This window comes from Martes martes, assembly GCF_963455335.1.
Source record: "Martes martes genome assembly, chromosome: 4".
NCBI lineage: Eukaryota > Metazoa > Chordata > Mammalia > Carnivora > Mustelidae > Martes > Martes martes.
Window position 1 is genome coordinate 174,484,347 of NC_137891.1, and position 17,505 is coordinate 174,501,851.

Here is a 17,505-nt window from a genome sequence, read left to right on the forward strand (position 1 = left end):
AGATGACCCAGAAGGAGGCCCGACCGCGTGGCGGTGGGCGTGTCTGGGGCGAACGCCTGCGGCGGCGGCGGCGGCGGCTGGAGGGAGGTTAGGGACGCCGCGGCGCCGGCGGAGGGGCGGGAGGGCCGCGAAGGAGCGGGGCCGGAGCGGACAGTAGGGGGCGGGGTTCCGGAGGCGGCCACGCGGCGTGAGGCCTAGCTTTTCGGTCTCGTATCGTCCGCGGACGGGGAGCGAAGAGCCTCGCCCACTCAAGGCCCGGTGCCCCGCAGCCTCGCCTCTCTACCCGGGGCTCCACCACAGACCCCTTTGTGTTCCTACCCCCGCCCCGGAGGCGCCCCAGCCGGCGGCGCTGACTTCCCTCATTGGCTCAGCCGACGGCTTCATCGATTGGCTCCCTAGTCGTCCAGCGTGAGCCGCTTCTTTCCGCTACTATTGGACGCTCGAGCTGCCTTTCAGGCCGCCGCGCGAGACGATTGCCCGGCCGCTCGGAGTCCCTGGAAGCAGTTCCGGGAAACCCCGCGTGCTGCCGGGATCGCGTCTCTGTCCATGAGGGGGGGAGGGGGTGGCGCGCGCGCCATTTCTAGTCGTTTTCAAAGCGCCTCGCGCTGATTCTCACGGGCCCGGCCGGCGGCCCCAGCTCTGCCCTGGTGAGTCTCGCGCCGGCCCGTGGGGGGAGGGGCCGGGAGCCCCGATCCGACCCGACGGGCCCCAGCCCGGGCTCGGCGCCTTGGCCCCAGATTCGTTTTCGCTCCGAGGCCCCGGGGTGGGGGTGGGGATGGGCTGGGGGCGGCTTCGGCCTCGTCCGGCTTCGCAGCGGAGGGCCTAGCCCGGCCGAGGCGCCTCCTCGCCCTCGCTCATCCTCCCCCCGCCCCTCCAGCCCCCGGCCGGCGGTCCGGCCCGCCGGGCACCCTCCGCGCGGCCTGCCGGGGACTGCCGTGTTTTTCCCGCCTCCGCCCGCCGCTCCACGCGGCCGGCCCGGCCCGCGGCCTCAGACGCCCGCGGCCCCTTCGCTTCAGTCCTCCGGAGCCGCTTCGCGCTCGTCTCGGCCGGCCTAGCCACGAGTGGGATGTGTTGCTGATCGCGACGGGCATGAGGGGGTGGGGTGGGCAGAGGGCGGGATGCTAACCCCGGGTTACCTGAGCCGGGAGAAAACTTTTGTGCGAGCTGGAGCCCGAGGGCCGATTTGTGTAGGAAGCCTCCCTCCCCTCCCCCATTCTGCATGCTGCGAGCCGAGATTTGAAGGAAAAAATGACTACTAGAGGCCGTGAAACTTAGGCTTCAAGCGGCGCCTGAGATGCATAATTCTAAGAATGTCTTAGGCGCACTAAATTGGAAAGGCGATTCTTTTTCTTATACGGTAGTAACCGTGTTGCCAAAATGTAAAACTTAAGGCCAAGGGGTTCTTGAAAGCTTCAGTCCTCTCATGCTGACCTGTTTGAGATTTTTGCTGTCCTCAAGAGACTCAATTTATGTCTCATGAGTCAGTCTTAGGATAAGGGCTTGACACTCCTAACCCATGAGATAACCGTTAGTTTTCATTTCGTTGGTTCTTTTAAAGCCCGTCTCTTAATATGAAGAATTTGCACAGAGATGTTCAGAAAAAGTCAGGGAGGGGCTAGTGCTGACTTCCCAAATCTCCCAGCAGCCCTTTAAAATCTTATTTAAATGTCTACTTTTTGCAAAAATGCTTAGATCAAATGACTCCTGTCACAGTATATTTGCTGCATCCAGAAATATGGTTTGGCTGTGTGGCATTGTATTGAATTGACACAAGTTTTAAACGGTCTCATACGACATAAAAGAGGTTTTTAAATGAGCACATTGTATTTGGCTTGAAGAGAGAGGTTTTCCTTGATCTGAAAGGTTTTATTTCCTGGAATCTAATTATTTTACCTTTTTTTTGTTAAAGTTTACAAACTTTTTGACAATATCAACCAATTTCAGAATCAACTTGTAGGAGAACCTTTGCAATGGAATGGTAGTCATAAATATTTCTATCTTGTGCTTAATACACAACTTGTCTTTTTTGCTTTACACATACTTAAAAAAAAAAAATCACCTTAGCAGATGTTCATTGAACTTTCCTGTTAAAAATTTTGCTTTCTTTCTGTGACTAATAGTATTCACAGGTGCAATAACTGTTAAGGGTCTTGTGACTGAGAACTTTTGAGTTCTGATGATCTTATGGTTGTATTGGGGGTGCGGGAGCGTGGGAAAACAGAACTATATGTTCACGAGGAGATTTTGGACTTCAGGGTGCATCTTTATAGAAATAGGTTGTATTAATCAGTAAACGTATTCATCTTACACTGTAAGTAGTTTCTTGATGAAAAGTGTGCCAGTTTTGAATGTTTCCGTTTTTTGTCAGTTCATCAGAATTTGAGGCTTGCCTTGAGAAACCTTTCTCCACCCAAAGTTTAACGAGAATCTGCGTCTGTGTAGACCTTAGTGGGCTGTCAAGTCTTAATGTTTTGTAATCCTAAGAAGTCATGATATTTATCTTATTTTCAGAATAACCCTTTCTGCATTTTCCTTCCTTCCTACTCTCTATTACCTCGTTCCCCTTGGTCTTTCTCCCTTTCTCATTAACTTCAGCTAAATATCAGTGGACTTGGAAATGAAAAGAAGTTGTTTTAGGTCAGAAAACTGCACCTGGTGCACCTGCACGGTGGTTGTAAGCCGTCTGGAAGTGTGGTTATCTTGCGGGGTTTAGTGCTTTTTAGGAAGCTTGTATTTTCTTTATAGCTGACTAGGTACCTTGAGGTTCATCAAGAAAAGGAGGCTTCTTCTTGAGATCCATCTTCATGTCCTCTATTTCAGTATTTGTTGCAGTGTCTTTATTCTGCTTATTATCTTCATCACATTCACCACAGACAAGTGCACTTTAATTCCCTGTCTTTCGAGGCAGTATAGAGACTGGCCTTGTATGGTTTTATTATCTAATCTCTATCTTCAGGGAGCTGGTCCATTTTAGTACTATATACAGGTTGAACATACAAAATAATTTGGGTAGGTTAATCTGGGACATCTGACATAAGTTTACCCTCATTAGGTAATGTTTGTTGAAACTGTTTGGAAGAAGTTAGCCGTCCATTCTTCGATATGTTTTTGCGGCTTTACTGATACGAAAAATTCAATATGTACTCATGATTTTTTTTTTAAAAGATGCAACCTCAATTATAGCTCACTTTTTATTTTACGTGGACTTAAAACAATCGTTTAGCTTTTAAACTTGGTCATTTTTTCTTTTAAATCTGTGAATGGGAATAGCAAATTAATTTTAGAACAAAAATTAATGTCAAGTTGTGTTGTTGTTGTTTTTTTTTTTTTAAGTGAGGCGGAGAAAACCCAAACCACCAGCATGTTGAACTAGAGACAGCAGTGCATTGATCTCACACCTATCCTAGATTTGAAGCAGAACTAGGAAAATTTGAAAGTCCTTAAACCTTGATTAAGTGGTCTGTGGGTGTTCATTCTGTTTCTAAATCAAACTTTTAAAAACTGTGTAAGAATTGAGAGCTGATGGGCTTTTTAGGATTTTGTGGTGATTTGTTGATATGCTTGTCAGGACACAACAGCTGCTTTTGTTAATCAGCAATTCTACCTTCAGTAAATTCAAGCCTTTTTTTTTTAAACCCCGTGTACATGAAGTTCCTTAAAGATCTAATGCTTCCATGTACATTTTCTGGTTTTACAGGGTTATTGTTGCAAATTTAGGTCAGATACATCACAAAAGGCATATAATATTATTTTGATAGAGTTTATTAGCAGCATGTATACAAATTAGTTTAGATAAATCATGCATTGTCCTACAAACTAGTTATTTCTGGCTTAATGTAATATAGCTCCTGAATTTTTTCCAGCAGCATAATAAAATGGCTAATCAGGTGAATGGTAATGCGGTACAGTTAAAAGAAGAGGAAGAACCAATGGATACTTCCAGTGTAACTCACACAGAACACTACAAGACACTGATAGAGGCAGGCCTCCCACAGAAGGTGGCAGAAAGACTTGATGAAATATTTCAGACAGGTATAATATGCATTTCTTGTTTCTGACTGGTTATGAAAGTGAGGGCAAACCACTTTGATTTTATAGATTTTTTTTAAGGTTAAATAATACATATTGTTTCTGATCTATGTAGAGCTGAATGTTTGTTACTTTCCCTTCATTGAGGGCATATTGGGTTTGACTTTGATATTCTTATTTCATTATTTTGAAGCCTTCTTAGTGTTGAATATGCAGTCTTAGTTGTTTCAGAACAGTACATCAATTGGTCTTCGATTTACCACCAATTAAAATGTATGTTTCAGCATACCAAATGTTACATTTTTTTTTTCTTAATCTAAATCAGTCATCATTTTGCTTTTACTTTTCTACTTTTAGCTTCTTAAAGTGATTGTTAAATTAGCTTAGGTCTGATTAGGTGGCATAATAAGAGGACTGGTTAGACAGTATTGTCTGAAACGATAATAAATGTCAGACTCCTTGAGAGTTTGTGGCCTGTCTCGTTTCTAATAGACAAAAATCCACATCTCTCCGTAATCTGGAAGTGTTGGTTTGTAACAGCTGCTTTTTAAAAAAATCTAGAAGTCCCATGGATAAGTGCTTAAGCAAATTTGAATATCTTAATATGGTCGGTTGTAAGCGGTTTGAAGTTTTTAAAGAGGGAGAGAAATATTTACCCTTAGGGAGTGTTGTTCATTAATAAATGTGTCCTCCCCCTTTGGGGCCATAGATGGAAACTTTCTTCCTCTGTGTTTTGTGTGCCTATCCAGATTCTGGGAGAGAGAATTGAATGGTCTCACAAATGTGTCTTAAGTACTGTAGTAACAAATATCTGTTTTTTTGTCCTTAAATTTTTTTTCAAATCTGAGAAGCTTAGGATAATTTTAGACGTTAAAATGACTTCCGAAAAATGACTCCTGGGTGATGGTTCCATTTGAAAATCAGTCCTCAGGAACTTTCTGTGACATTCTGCCATAGAGAATTGGCAGTGATTTGCTCAGAGATGCTCTCTTGTAGAGTGTTTTGTTATTGACAAGAGGCTGATGGTTCGGGTGTAGGGTTGGATTGACAGAATGGATCGATGGGTGTCCTCTGAGTTGTGGCTTTGGGTGGTGGTATGGAATTTTGAAGTAAGGGAACTCCAGTAATTAGGCATGCTCATTTTGAGCTTTTAAAACAAATCATGGCAACATTTTCTTAAAGTAACTTTACAAATGGCATTATGTTTATTTAAAATATATTTACTGTATGGAATAAAGTTCTTTTTCACTTTATCAAAATGGAGTCACTTTTGATGTTCATAGGGACTTGGAGTTTTAATCTGCCAAATATATCCATTTTACGTTGGATCAATTCTGAAATATATTCCTTATAGAGAGAAATACAACACAAACTTAACAGACTTAAGAAATTACATTTCAAACTGAGTAGATGTTCTGTGTGCAGTTAATATACTACATGTATAGAATACAGTGCAAATATTTTCTGTATAGTTTACTTGTAAGTCCATAGTAAAGTCCTTAATGCCATTTGAGAAAAAGTCATTATTGACAGTGTTGTGAATGCCACAGCATCTTTTAAACCTCAGCTTGACACATCAGAAGAACAAAAAAATGCCTTAAAATATGACTTTCAGAATTGATTAATCAAGCTGCACTTGCATTTGTAGAAGAGTTTAAAATTATGCCTTTCCACATTCTGATTGCAGCAAAGTAGACGCTCAGATAAACAAATGCATTTCATTTTCTCTTTGGTGCTAAGGAGGAAAAGCCTTTGATACCTTTTGGAGAGTGGAAGGAATTATTTAGTAAAAATGGTTTCTCTTTTTTCTCCCACCTCTTGTGTGGTTAGCAACAAGTACAACAGTCCATATAATTTGAAGCTTGATCCTTGGGGAATACAGTGTATGCTTACCACTCTAACATAAATCAGAATTTGTTGTATTAATACTTAATCTGTAGTACACTGTGTACATCAGATTTATCTTCCAAGCCTTAAGAAGGGGAGGGGAAATGGGGCTAGGATTTTTGTGGGGTTTCTGTGGGATGTGGGGATTGAAATTCGTGTTTATAGGGGTTGAAATTCATGTTTGACATTTTATCTTCTATTTTCATATTTGTACTCTTGACCTTTTGTATAGTATTTGTATAGCTGCCTATATGCATATTAAATGAGAATGTAGTTTGTTAGTAATAGTACTGAATATAACAATTCTTGATTAAACATTGATAGCACAGTTTAGGTTATCCCCTTTTGTTGCAATAACATTACCCCTTTTCAATTTAATTTGTAGGATTGGTAGCTTATGTCGATCTTGATGAAAGAGCAATTGATGCTCTCAGGGAATTTAATGAAGAAGGAGCTTTGTCTGTACTGCAGCAGTTCAAGGAAAGTGACTTATCACATGTTCAGGTAAGGCCACTTACTAGAAATGCCTTTGAATAACTAATGACCTGAAATTACTTTACCATTACTTTTTTTCCTGAAAAGAACTGATACTTTTTTGTTTGTGACCACCTCTGCTTATATTTATTAAAAAAAAAAAAAAAAGTTTAAAGGGGGAAAAAAGACCTTTCACAGGAGAGTTCTCAGAAAGTAAAATCTCTCCCCACTTCTTTCCAGTAAGTTACTTTAAAAACTTAAAATCAAAGTCAGGGTTTGCTGATAGTTATTACTAAGCTTTTATGGGTTTAGAATACTCCGATTTTAAACAGTTTTGGGTTTATCTGACCCTGTTTTATTATCTTGGAGGAAAATAATGTAGGTAGGAGGAATAGTTTTGGAATGTCTGGCAAAGATAGTCCACGTGCGTTTGAATATCAACAAATGGAAGACTCTTGCCAGTGTGGAAGGTAAGCACCCTGAGGTCTTGGCTGTCTTATTGCTATCTACTCCAGTCTCTGGCACACAGTAACCACTCAGCAAATATTTGTTGAGTGAATAAATGAGTAAATATTTGGTTAAAATTCTGGTCTTTTGAAATTGTAAATTAACTATGTGTTTGACCCTTCGATGATTCCTGGTGATTCTTTTTCATTGAATTACTTGTCTATTCTAGAACAAAAGTGCATTTTTATGTGGAGTTATGAAGACCTACAGGCAAAGGGAGAAACAGGGGAGCAAGGTGCAAGAGTCCACAAAGGGGCCGGATGAAGCGAAGATAAAGGTAAAACTGGACTCGGGTCGTTGTAATGGTAATAAGTTGAATGATGAGATTGAATGTTGCTTTTCATGTTTCCTAGAAACAGTTTTCATTGTTCCACATTTTTTTAAGCTAGTGTTTTAGAAATGAGATAATCGAAGGAAAATTACACAAGAAGAATTTGGGGGGCAAACATTCAGTTGTATGTTTGGTGAAAAACCTTAATTCAGACCCTTGCCTCATTGTTCTGGTTCTGAAGGATACATGTTTATTGATGCTTCCGCGAATAGCTTTTGAGGTTGACTCAGTCATGTCTCTTGGTTTGGTTTCATTCTGAGCACTTTGTTTCTCTCTCTCTCTCTCTTTTTTTTTTTTTTTTTTGGTAAAGAGGTATTTTATAACTGCTTTACTCCTGAATTTTTATTTACCTCAGTTTAATTATTTGTAAACTGGGCATAGTAATAGTACCTATTCCCATACAGTCGTGAGGATTAAAGGAATTAAAACATGTCAGGTGCTTAGAATAATGCCTGGAATGTAGCAAGAACTGTGTAACTAGCACCAGTTACTGTTATCGTTTAGATAAACTGCTCTGCGAGCTAAATACAGGGCTTTTGGTGAAAGACCAGTGAACCTCATTCCTTAGTTAAGGGACTGTTGATGTTTTGCCACAGCGATAGATTTTTCAAACTGAAGTAGTTATTTTACTTAATGAAATTGTTTGTATGGTTTTGTTTTAGACAGAAAATAGAACTTGTAGTTTCTGACATGGAATAGTTTACATAGAGCTCCTTTGTACCTTTTTCCCTCATCTGTAAAATGGCATAACCTATTCTTAAATATTTTAAAAATAAATACGTGAAAATTCCATTTGACATAATAGTTGTTTTTTAAAAAAAAAAAATTGGTGTGTATTGAATAGGCCTATGTTATTTCCCCAAAAGTGGGTATTTGCTTTTGGTAAGGTATATATTGCACATGTTATATGTGTATATTACATATTAGACAAGTAAAGTTTAAATGTATAATACGTATATTGTGTGTATATTGTGTTACATTTGTTTCTGTGCTTAAAATTAGAGCAGCTCTTTTTTAGTCAAAGGTAGAAAAATAGAGACCCTAAAGTAACTCTGGAAACCTGGGGGTCCTCCGACCATACTTTTGAAAGCCACTAAACTTGATGTCTGGACTTTCTTGTTGCTTTGATATTGTGTATAGATCTTCATCAGCTTAGGATGGGTTTATCTGTACATGGATGATACTATCCTTAGACAAAAATATACCCAATGGCACTTAAACTGCCAAACATAGCCTAGCCTACCTTAAACGTGTTTAGAAAACTTACATTAGCCTATAGTTGGGTAAAGTCACCTCTAACACAAAGCACATTTTATAATGAAGTGTTGGCTGTCTCGTGTGATTTATAAGAGTTCTGACAGAGATACTGACAGAGATAAACAGTGGTTGCTATGGATACAGAATGGTTGTTTACTCTTGTGATTGAGTGGTTGACTGGGAGCTGAGCCTCCCTGCCTCAGACCAGCATCACAAGAGTATCATCCTGCATGTGGCTAGCACTGGAAAAGATCAAAAATCAAAATTTGAAGTGTGGTTTACTGAATGCGTATCACTTTCATACCATCTTAAAGTCAAAAAATCGTAAGGTGAGTCATCGCAAGTTGGGGGCCATCTAACTTTTAAAACATGAAGTGTAAAAATCTCCCGTTTTTAGGTAGATGACATTTCTTTTTTTCCATTTTGTCTGAGCCGTTGGCCTCTCATATAAATACAGACCCTTAAGGGTAAGAGCATTACTTTCTTTTCTACAATCCCTCTTTAGTACCTAATGTTGTGAAAAAGGTTGGTAATCAGGAAACATAAGATTTTGTTTTTTGAAACCTGAGAATACTCATTTGGTAATTGCCAAATACTTTGAGTTTGTGTTGTATGAGAAATGGTCTGGTTCTTACAGAGCTTATGATATAGCAGAAATACAAAAGGATTAAACAAAATAAAGGTTAAATTACTTGACTGTAATAGAAATTCACAGTAGGAAGATGTGAGGAATAGTGAATGAGAGAAACTGCATGAAGAAGGTAGGACTTCTGATTAGAGAACTTTTGTTTTGAAAGGAATCACAGGTAGGTAGATGGTATGTAAAGGGAACAAGTTAAGGAAAGCTCTCATTGAAGTAGAGGAGAATGCAAAATGAGGACTGGTGCAATACAGAAGTATGGATAGGTATCCTGGCGTCAGCTTATGTCATGTTTGTAATAATCCTTGCCCCATTTTTCTGTTCCTTCAAAAATCATTGTGTGCTTAGAGATTTAATTTGTGTACAATTCTTTCCATTAAATGTATGGAAAGGAGTAAAATGAAGGGGAACAACACGTGTGAGTGATACCAGTGTAAATTTTGACAGTATTTTACTTAAGCTACATGGCCTACGATGTTGGGATATCCTTTGGAAAAGATTAATATACTGATGTGTGATATAATATTCAAGTATAAACAGATGTATAATTATCTTTAGGCGTTGCTTGAAAGGACTGGCTATACTCTGGATGTAACCACAGGACAGAGGAAGTATGGTGGTCCTCCACCAGACAGTGTGTACTCTGGTGTACAACCTGGAATTGGAACAGAAGTAAGTGTTCTTCAGCTGTTTGCCGAAATCTTTCCAGTTTGTAAATTATTCTGTCTATTGTATGATGGGGAAGAGTAGTTGATTCTTTTTAAAGTTTAGCTATAATTATTTTCTTTGGCTAGCCATTTGCATTTTACTGTAGTCATAAGCAAGGAGAACCATGTGACTAGTAGATGTCCAAACACTCTGTAAAGGAATGTGGAGTTCTTGGAACTGGTTGCTAAAACCATGCAACCAGCAACACACCATTTTAGGTACTTGGGTTGAGGTTATGAAAGAGAAACATTTGCTTTATTCTGTTTTGTTTTAGGTCAGTAATTCTGAATAGCGCTTGTCCTCCCTCCTTAGCCCTACCCCCACCACGTAAAGGGTACTCAGTTTTTGCTGAGAGATTTATTTATTTATTTATTATTTAAAAAAAAATTTTTTTTTTTAGATTTTATTTATTTATTTGACAGATAGAAATCACAAGTCAGCAGGCAAAGAGGCAGGCAGGAGGAAGCAGGCTCCCTGCTGAGCAGAGAGTCTGATGTGAGGCTCGATCCCAGGACCCTGGGATGGTGATGTGAGCCGAAGGCAGAGGCTTTAACCCACTGAGCCACCCGGGCGCCCCTGCTGAGAGATTTATTGATAGGAGTGGGTCACAAAAGGGAAGGGTGTAGAATCAGATAAAAGGTCGAGCAACATTGGTCTGTCATTGAACAAAGCAATTTCTTTTTTTTTTTTTTTTTAAGATTTTATTTATTTATTTTTCAGAGAGAGTACACACAAGTAGGCAGAGAGGTAGGCAGAGGCAGCAAGAGAAGCAGGCTCCCTGCTGAGCAAGGAGCCCGATGTGGGACTCGATCCCAGGACCCTGGGATCATGACCTGAGCCGAAGGCAGCGGCTTAACCAACTGAGCCACCCAGGCGTCCCGAACAAAGCAATTTCTGCTGCTCCATCTGTGCCTTCATAGAGGTTTTTTTTTATATACCTCTATGTTAGATAACTCTAACCCCCCCTTTTTTTTTAAAGATTTATTTTAGAGAGTGCATGCACGGGGGCTCGGGGGTCGGGGGAGGTATAGAGAGGGAGAGCCCCAAGTAGACTCCCATGCTAGTGCAGAGCCTGATGCAGGGCTTGATGACCTGAGCCAAAACCAAGAGTTGGTCTCTTAACCCACTGTGCCACCCAGGCGCCCCACCAATTCTGATCCTTTAAATAGTAAAAACTGTGTGCCAAAATATAAATTTACAGCAGGGTCTTTTCTTTCTGGTGTCTTTCAGGTAGCCAAAAGAACAGTTTGTGAATAAAGACATTACGAATTAACTTTTTAGATTTATATCAGAAGTAATTCTAGTGTAGTCTCTGTATATAAAATAGAGTTTATATTCATTGGTCTTTGTTCCCTGAACTGCCTTCAAGCATTATGACAGTTAATATTCTATTTCTTAATATTTAGCAGTATTAAGGAGGACTCTAAGCATCTTTATTTTTCATGATACCTAAATCAGCTATATATTATTGTTTTGTGTCTCTTTTAAAAAAAACTGTAAATTATTCCATGTTCCATAATTACAGTAAAGTTGGAATTAGACTGTGAGCCATCTAAGTTTGTTCTAGGAACAAATGTCATGAAATATAGAATACGAGTGAATAGTTTTTGTTTTGTTTTTTTTTTTGAAGATAATTTATTAATGGAGTGCCTGGGTGGCTCAGTTGGTTAAGCATCTGCATTCAGCTTAGGTCCCCTCAGTGGGGAGCCTGCTTCTCCCTCTCCCTCTCTGCCTGCTGCTCACCCTCGTGCACTCTCTCTCTCTGTCAAATGAATAAATACAGTCTTAAAAAAATATATATTTTTTTACTTTTAAGTAATCTCCATATCAACATGACACTCCAGCTCACAACCCTGAGATCAGGAGTTGCAGTCTACTGACTGAGCCAGCTAGGTACCTCAAGCCATCCTTCATTTTTAATGTTCTGTTTAGATTGTGAATGCTTTCAAATCTACATTTACATTTTATTAACTTTTTTTTTTTTTAAGATTTTATTTTTTTGACAGAGACACAGCGAGAGAGAGAACACAAGCAGAGGGAGTGGGAGAGGGAGAAGCAGGCTTCCCGCCTAGCAGAGAGCCTGATGTAGGGCTCCATCCCAGGACCCTGGGATCATGACCTTGGCCGAAGGCAGATACTTAACAACTGAGCCACCCAGGCACCCCTACATTTTATTAACTTTTAAACAATATACAAATGTAGTTCAGCTTTCTTTCTTGAACAGCTATTGTCATAGGTATTTTTTTTCCAAATGGTTTTAAGTTTTGTTTTCTACCTTAAACCCTCATATAAAATAAATAAAAAATGTAATTGCTCTTTTGCTTCTTCCTTATTTAGAGGCAGCCTAAAACCACCTCCAAGAGGGAGATATAGTTTGAAAAAGTTATCTATAGTATACCATCCAGCATGTGATATCCTTATTAGTATTTATCAATTATTACATTTATCTTAGTCTTGTTTCTTTAGTTATAAAAACCTTAGGAATAAAAATTAAGTCTATATAATATTGTTAATGTTCTTTCCAATACCCAGTATAGCCTGGTATAAAATTAGTTGGTTGTATCTATTTCATAATTACAAAGATGAACTTTTTTAGCCTGTTAGATTTGTTCTATTAATGAGTTCATTAATGGAGGCTTGTTTTATCTAGATAAGAAAGGAGTTTGTTAGTATTTGTACCATTTTGCTTGAAAGCATTTAAACAATTTAATAGAATAAACTATTTTGAGTATCCAATTAGAAACAAAGTTGGCATCCTAATTGTAAAACACAGTATTCTTTTATATTGTATTGTGTCTTTAGGGGAAAGATGCATTTTCCTATATATTAGATATCATCGCATACAGCAAATACCTTTGCAGTGAAATCCCTGTATGAGCCTAAGCCACTCCTATCAAGCAGTTTGTTACAACAAAATCTTAGGATAAAGGTTTGGGTTCTTTCCATAAAGTTAAATTCCAAGAGCTTTGGCCTGTACCTGTTGAAAATTAAACTATTGTTTTGTTTTTTTTTAAAGATTTACTTATTTTAGAGAGCATGTTGGGGAGGGGCAGAGGGAGAGAATCTTCAGGCCGGCTCCACGACCCATGAGATCATGACGTGAGCCAAAACCAAGAGTGGGACACTTGACCAACTGAGCTGTCTATGCTCCCCTAAAATTAAAGTTTTTAAAAAATCAGAAAAATAGGTTTTTAACATATTGGGTTACTGATTTAATAAATAAATTGGTTTTAGTTGGTGTCATTTTTGATGCTGTGAGGTTTAAGTTTTTGTTCTTTTATGTTTCACTATAGTCATTAAAAATTGTAGCTCTTGATTGAAGAAGTTGAAATTAGGGTCAGTGCCTGAGTCTGACAGTATTAAAATTAAGTTATGAGAAGAGTGAGGTAAAATCTACTGTAAATTAACCCCATAAAGGAGCACTCTTTTGCATTGTTTCTAAGCATTGTCGTGAGATAAGAAAGATAGGTATTAATTTTGAAGTGTGTTTTTTAGTGTGTCTGGGCCCTCAGATGCAGTCTGGTTATAGTATCTTTGTGTTCCTCAGCTGGCATTGTAAAACTGTTTTGGGAAACAGCCTCTGTTTTCATTAGTTTCTATGATAATAGGACTTATCTTTTTTTTTTTTTTTTTTTTTTTAAAGATTTTATTTATTTATTTGACAGAGAGAGATCACAAGTAGGCAGAGAGGCAGGCAGAGAGAGAGGAGGAAGCAGGCTTCCCGCTGAGCAGAGAGCCCGATGTGGGGCTCGATCCCAGGACCCTGGGATCATGACCCGAGCCGAAGGCAGAGGCTTTAACCCACTGAGCCACCCAGGCGCCCCAGGACTTATCTTTTTAAAGAGCACAGCACTGGTGTTTTGTAGAGGAATTCAAAGGAAATGGTAGATTGGTAAATGAGGAAAAAAGGAAATAGTAGAATGGTAAAATACCAAAGCCTGCATCAGGCTGGAGGTGTTAGAGAACCAGTGTATTTAACAGAGATGTAAAAGTATATGACTTGGTAGTACCTGAATTGAATTATGTATAAGGAAAAGCTGCTGTGTTTGCAAAACAGCAAATAGGAGCAGGATAATGGAAGAGCCCTAGTAGATACTGAAAAGACTGTGTTGCACTGCCTGTTAACTCTTCCTTCTAGAGCCTCAAAGGACTTTTTCTGTTACTGTTGAAGTATTTGATGGTTGGGTAGTAGACAGCCAAAACGTTTTTCAAGTCTTGATGCTTAGTGAGTAAAGAAAGAACTGGTTGTTATGGTATTCATTACATTCTGGGGTTTTGGTTTTTTTGTTTTTTGTTTTTTTTTTAGATTATTTATTTATTTATTTGACAGAGATCACAAGTAGGCAGAGAGGCAGGCAGAGAGAGAGGAAGGGAAGAAGGCTCCCCGCTGAGCAGAGAGCCCGATGTGGGGCTCGATCCCAGGACCCTGAGATCATGACCTGAGCCGAAAGCTTAACCCACTGAGCCACCCAGGCGCCCCCATTCTGTTGGTTCTGATAGGGGCAGAGGACAGGGGAGGCTAACCTGCATATGCCTGAGTGCTTACTCTGAACAGTTCCTATGGGCCCATAACAGCTCAGGGACCAACAAGTTAATAAAAGGAAAACATTTCTATTTCATTTTAGTTAATTAAAAATTGAGCTTAGAAACTTATAAAGGAATAATGCCTAGTTTTAAATACTATTTATTTTTAGCCTTTTTAAGTTACTTAAATGTCCTGTGTTAAACTGATCTTGAAATGAAGCCATCTCCTGCTTCTCAGTAAATCAGTATTTTTAGCCTGTTTCTTTTTGGATCCCATTGATTATCATATTGGGAACTTTGTTGATCACAGATTTGTTGATATTTCTTCTAAAGTAGATAGTATTCTTATGGAAAATCTGTAAGTTGGACTTCTGACATTCAAATGATACTTCAGAGTACAAGGAACTTGGCTGTTATGAATCCTGTAAAGTGATCAATCAGTCATTAAATTCTGAAAATATAGGTTTTTCACTTTAGGTTTGCTTAATGAGGCAAACCTGTCTGTTCTAAAAATACGGGCACAAGTGTTACATAAGTAATATAATAACCTGACACTTCGCTTCCTCACTGAGCTGTGTGTCAGGTGTATTTTCACAGTGCCACTTTGTGTGCTCCTTGCTTTATGTGTTTTTGTAATGGGTATGGAAGAAATAGGGATAGTGAACAATGTAATTATGAAGCACCGTTGCATTATGTTAATGGAAGTAATAGGAATCAGAATTTGCTTCCCAGAACACATTTTAAATGTTCAAATACAAATACCTTCAAATACATAACACTGTCTGGCTGGGCCAGAGACCTCAGCCGCACCAAAAAATATATTTCAAAATGAATACCAATTATCCTTCTATATATTTTTTGTCTCAGGACATCTTTTTTTTTTTTTTTAAGATTTTATTTATTTATTTGATAGAGATCACAAGTAGGCAGAGAGAGGGGCGGGGAAGCAGGCTCCCTGCTGAAGCGGAGAGTCCGATGCGGGACTCAATCCCAGGACCTGGGATCATGACCTGAGCCGAAAGCAGAGGCTTTAACCCACTGAGCCACCCAGGTGCCCGGCTCAGGACATCTTTTATCCACAGTTTTTTTAGTGCTGTGCCCCGTTAATGGTCATTTATAGGATTGATGAACTGAGGCTGATGAGAAGTGGGCAGATTCTCCGGATATCTTGAAGGCACATCTAACAGGGTTTATTGATGAGTGGGATATGGGGGTATGAGAGAAAGGAGCCAAGAATGACTTCAAGGCTTATGATCTGAGCAGCTAGAAGGATGGAGTTGCCATGGATTAAAATGAAGATTGTAGAGAAGGGCAGATTAGCAGATTGAAAGATTGTAATTCAGTTCTGGACATGTAAGAGTTAGATGTCTCTTAGACCTCTGAGTGGAGCTGTTGAATGAGCAGTTGCTTCTGTAAGCCTGGAATTCAGGGAAGGGTTTTGTCTGGAGATTATAAATGTTGGAAGCATAAGCATCTCCTTGGTATTTAAAAACCATGAGTTTGGATGTGATCACCAAGGAAGTGTGTGTAGCCAGACTAAAGGTCTAAAATCTGATCCCTGCACCCCTCTACATTTAGAGACTGGGGAGATGAGAAGGAACTAGCAAAGGGAACTGAGCAGAAAGAACCAATGAGGTAAGAAAAAAATCAGGGCTGTGGTATCCTAGAAGTCCAGTGAGGAGCGTTTTCATAGCAGGAAGGTGGTCAGTTACAACAAACTTTCCAAGTGAGACAAGGACCGTGAATTGACATTTGATCCTGGCAACAGGGGTGTCATCAGTGACTTTGACAAGAACAGTGGTGAAAGCCCTATTTGGAGAGGATTAAAGAGAGTGGGAGGCAAGGGATTTGAGATAGCAAGTACCTACAGCTCTTTTGAGCAATTTTGCTGAAAAGGGTAGCAGAGAAATGGGACAGTAACTGGAAGGTGTGTTGTAGTCAGGATACATACTTTTTTCATTTAAATTTTAAGTCTGATGCCCAACTGACAGAGCCATCCAGGGGCCCCTGAAAAAAAACTTTTTTAAGTGACAAATTATAATCACTAGTGTGCTGATGGTCAAATTGTTGTCCTTGAGTGGAAGAGAAGGTGTGGGACCTAGTGTATAAGTTGATAGCATGAGGTAGGTGTTCATTTGAACATTCATCAAAGATGAGCACCTGGATGGCTCAGTGGGTTAAAGCCTCTGCCTTCGGCTGAGGTCATGATCTCAGGGTCGTGGGATCAAGCCCTGCATCAGGCTCTCTGCTCAGCAGGGAGCCTGCTTCCTCCTCTCTCTCTGCCTGTCTCTCTGCCTTCTTGTGATCTCTGTCTGTCAAATAAATAAATAAAAACCTTTAAAAAAAAAAAAAAAAGATGAGCAGCCAGTATGTTCCAGGCACTGTGTTCAAGCTGGGAATAAAATGAGGAACAAGATTTGGGCTCTCTGCTCACACAGAAATTGAACCCTCTGGATGATGTTGTTTCCAGATGAAGATACTGAGACTCGCTGATTAAGAACCTTGCTCAAAGTAACTAAAATGTAGATCTGAACCCAGTATAACTTTTTTTTTAAAGATTTTATTTATGTATTTGACAGAGGTCACAAGTAGGCAAAGAGGCAGGCAGAGAGAGAGGAAGGGAGGCAGGCTCCCTGCTGAGCAGAGAGCCCGATGTGGGGCTCGATCCCACGACCCTGGGACATGACGTGAGCCGAGGGCAGAGGCTTTAACCACTGAGCTACCCAGGCACCCCATGAACCCAGTATAACTTAAAACTTAACTATTTCTCACATTCTCCCTACCTTTGAGCTATCAACCTATTACTCCATGCTGCCATCATCCCTTGCCTGGATTGCCTTGTGAACCTGACTGGGCAGCCTGTTTCTCCATACAGTTCATCTGCTGCCTGGCTGCCAGTCCCTTGGAACATGTCATACCTAGTCACTTGTCTGCTCAAAACTCTCTGCTGTCTTCCCAACACAACTGGAATAAAATGCAAACTCCTAACATGGTTTAACTTAATCTGGCCCCTGTTCTCTCTTTCCCAACTTTTCTTCCAGTCGCTGTCATGTTTGCTGTTCATCAGATATGTTAAGTGTGCTCCCATCTTTTTGTAGTGTTCTTTACCTTGGATTGCTCTTTCCTCAGATTTTTTTTCCCCCTCAGA

The 17,505-nt window shown here is 40.0% G+C and overlaps 1 protein-coding gene across 3 annotated transcripts in view; it reads left to right on the forward strand.

The window, feature by feature from the left end:
• The first annotated feature begins 493 nt into the window (after nt 1–493).
• HNRNPR (heterogeneous nuclear ribonucleoprotein R) overlaps nt 494–17,505 on the forward strand; it is a 34,155-nt gene continuing 17,143 nt past the window's right edge. The window contains exons 1-5 of one of the 3 annotated variants that reach the window (XM_080801999.1): nt 494–647; nt 3,864–4,032; nt 6,302–6,420; nt 7,067–7,174; nt 9,684–9,797. In XM_080801999.1, the coding sequence (XP_080658125.1) occupies nt 3,876–4,032; nt 6,302–6,420; nt 7,067–7,174; nt 9,684–9,797 (498 nt within the window). In that variant the 5' untranslated portion in view covers nt 494–647; nt 3,864–3,875. The remainder of the gene's footprint in view (nt 648–3,863; nt 4,033–6,301; nt 6,421–7,066; nt 7,175–9,683; nt 9,798–17,505) is intronic. The other 2 variants (XM_080801998.1, XM_080802000.1) reach the window with 2 other exon arrangements.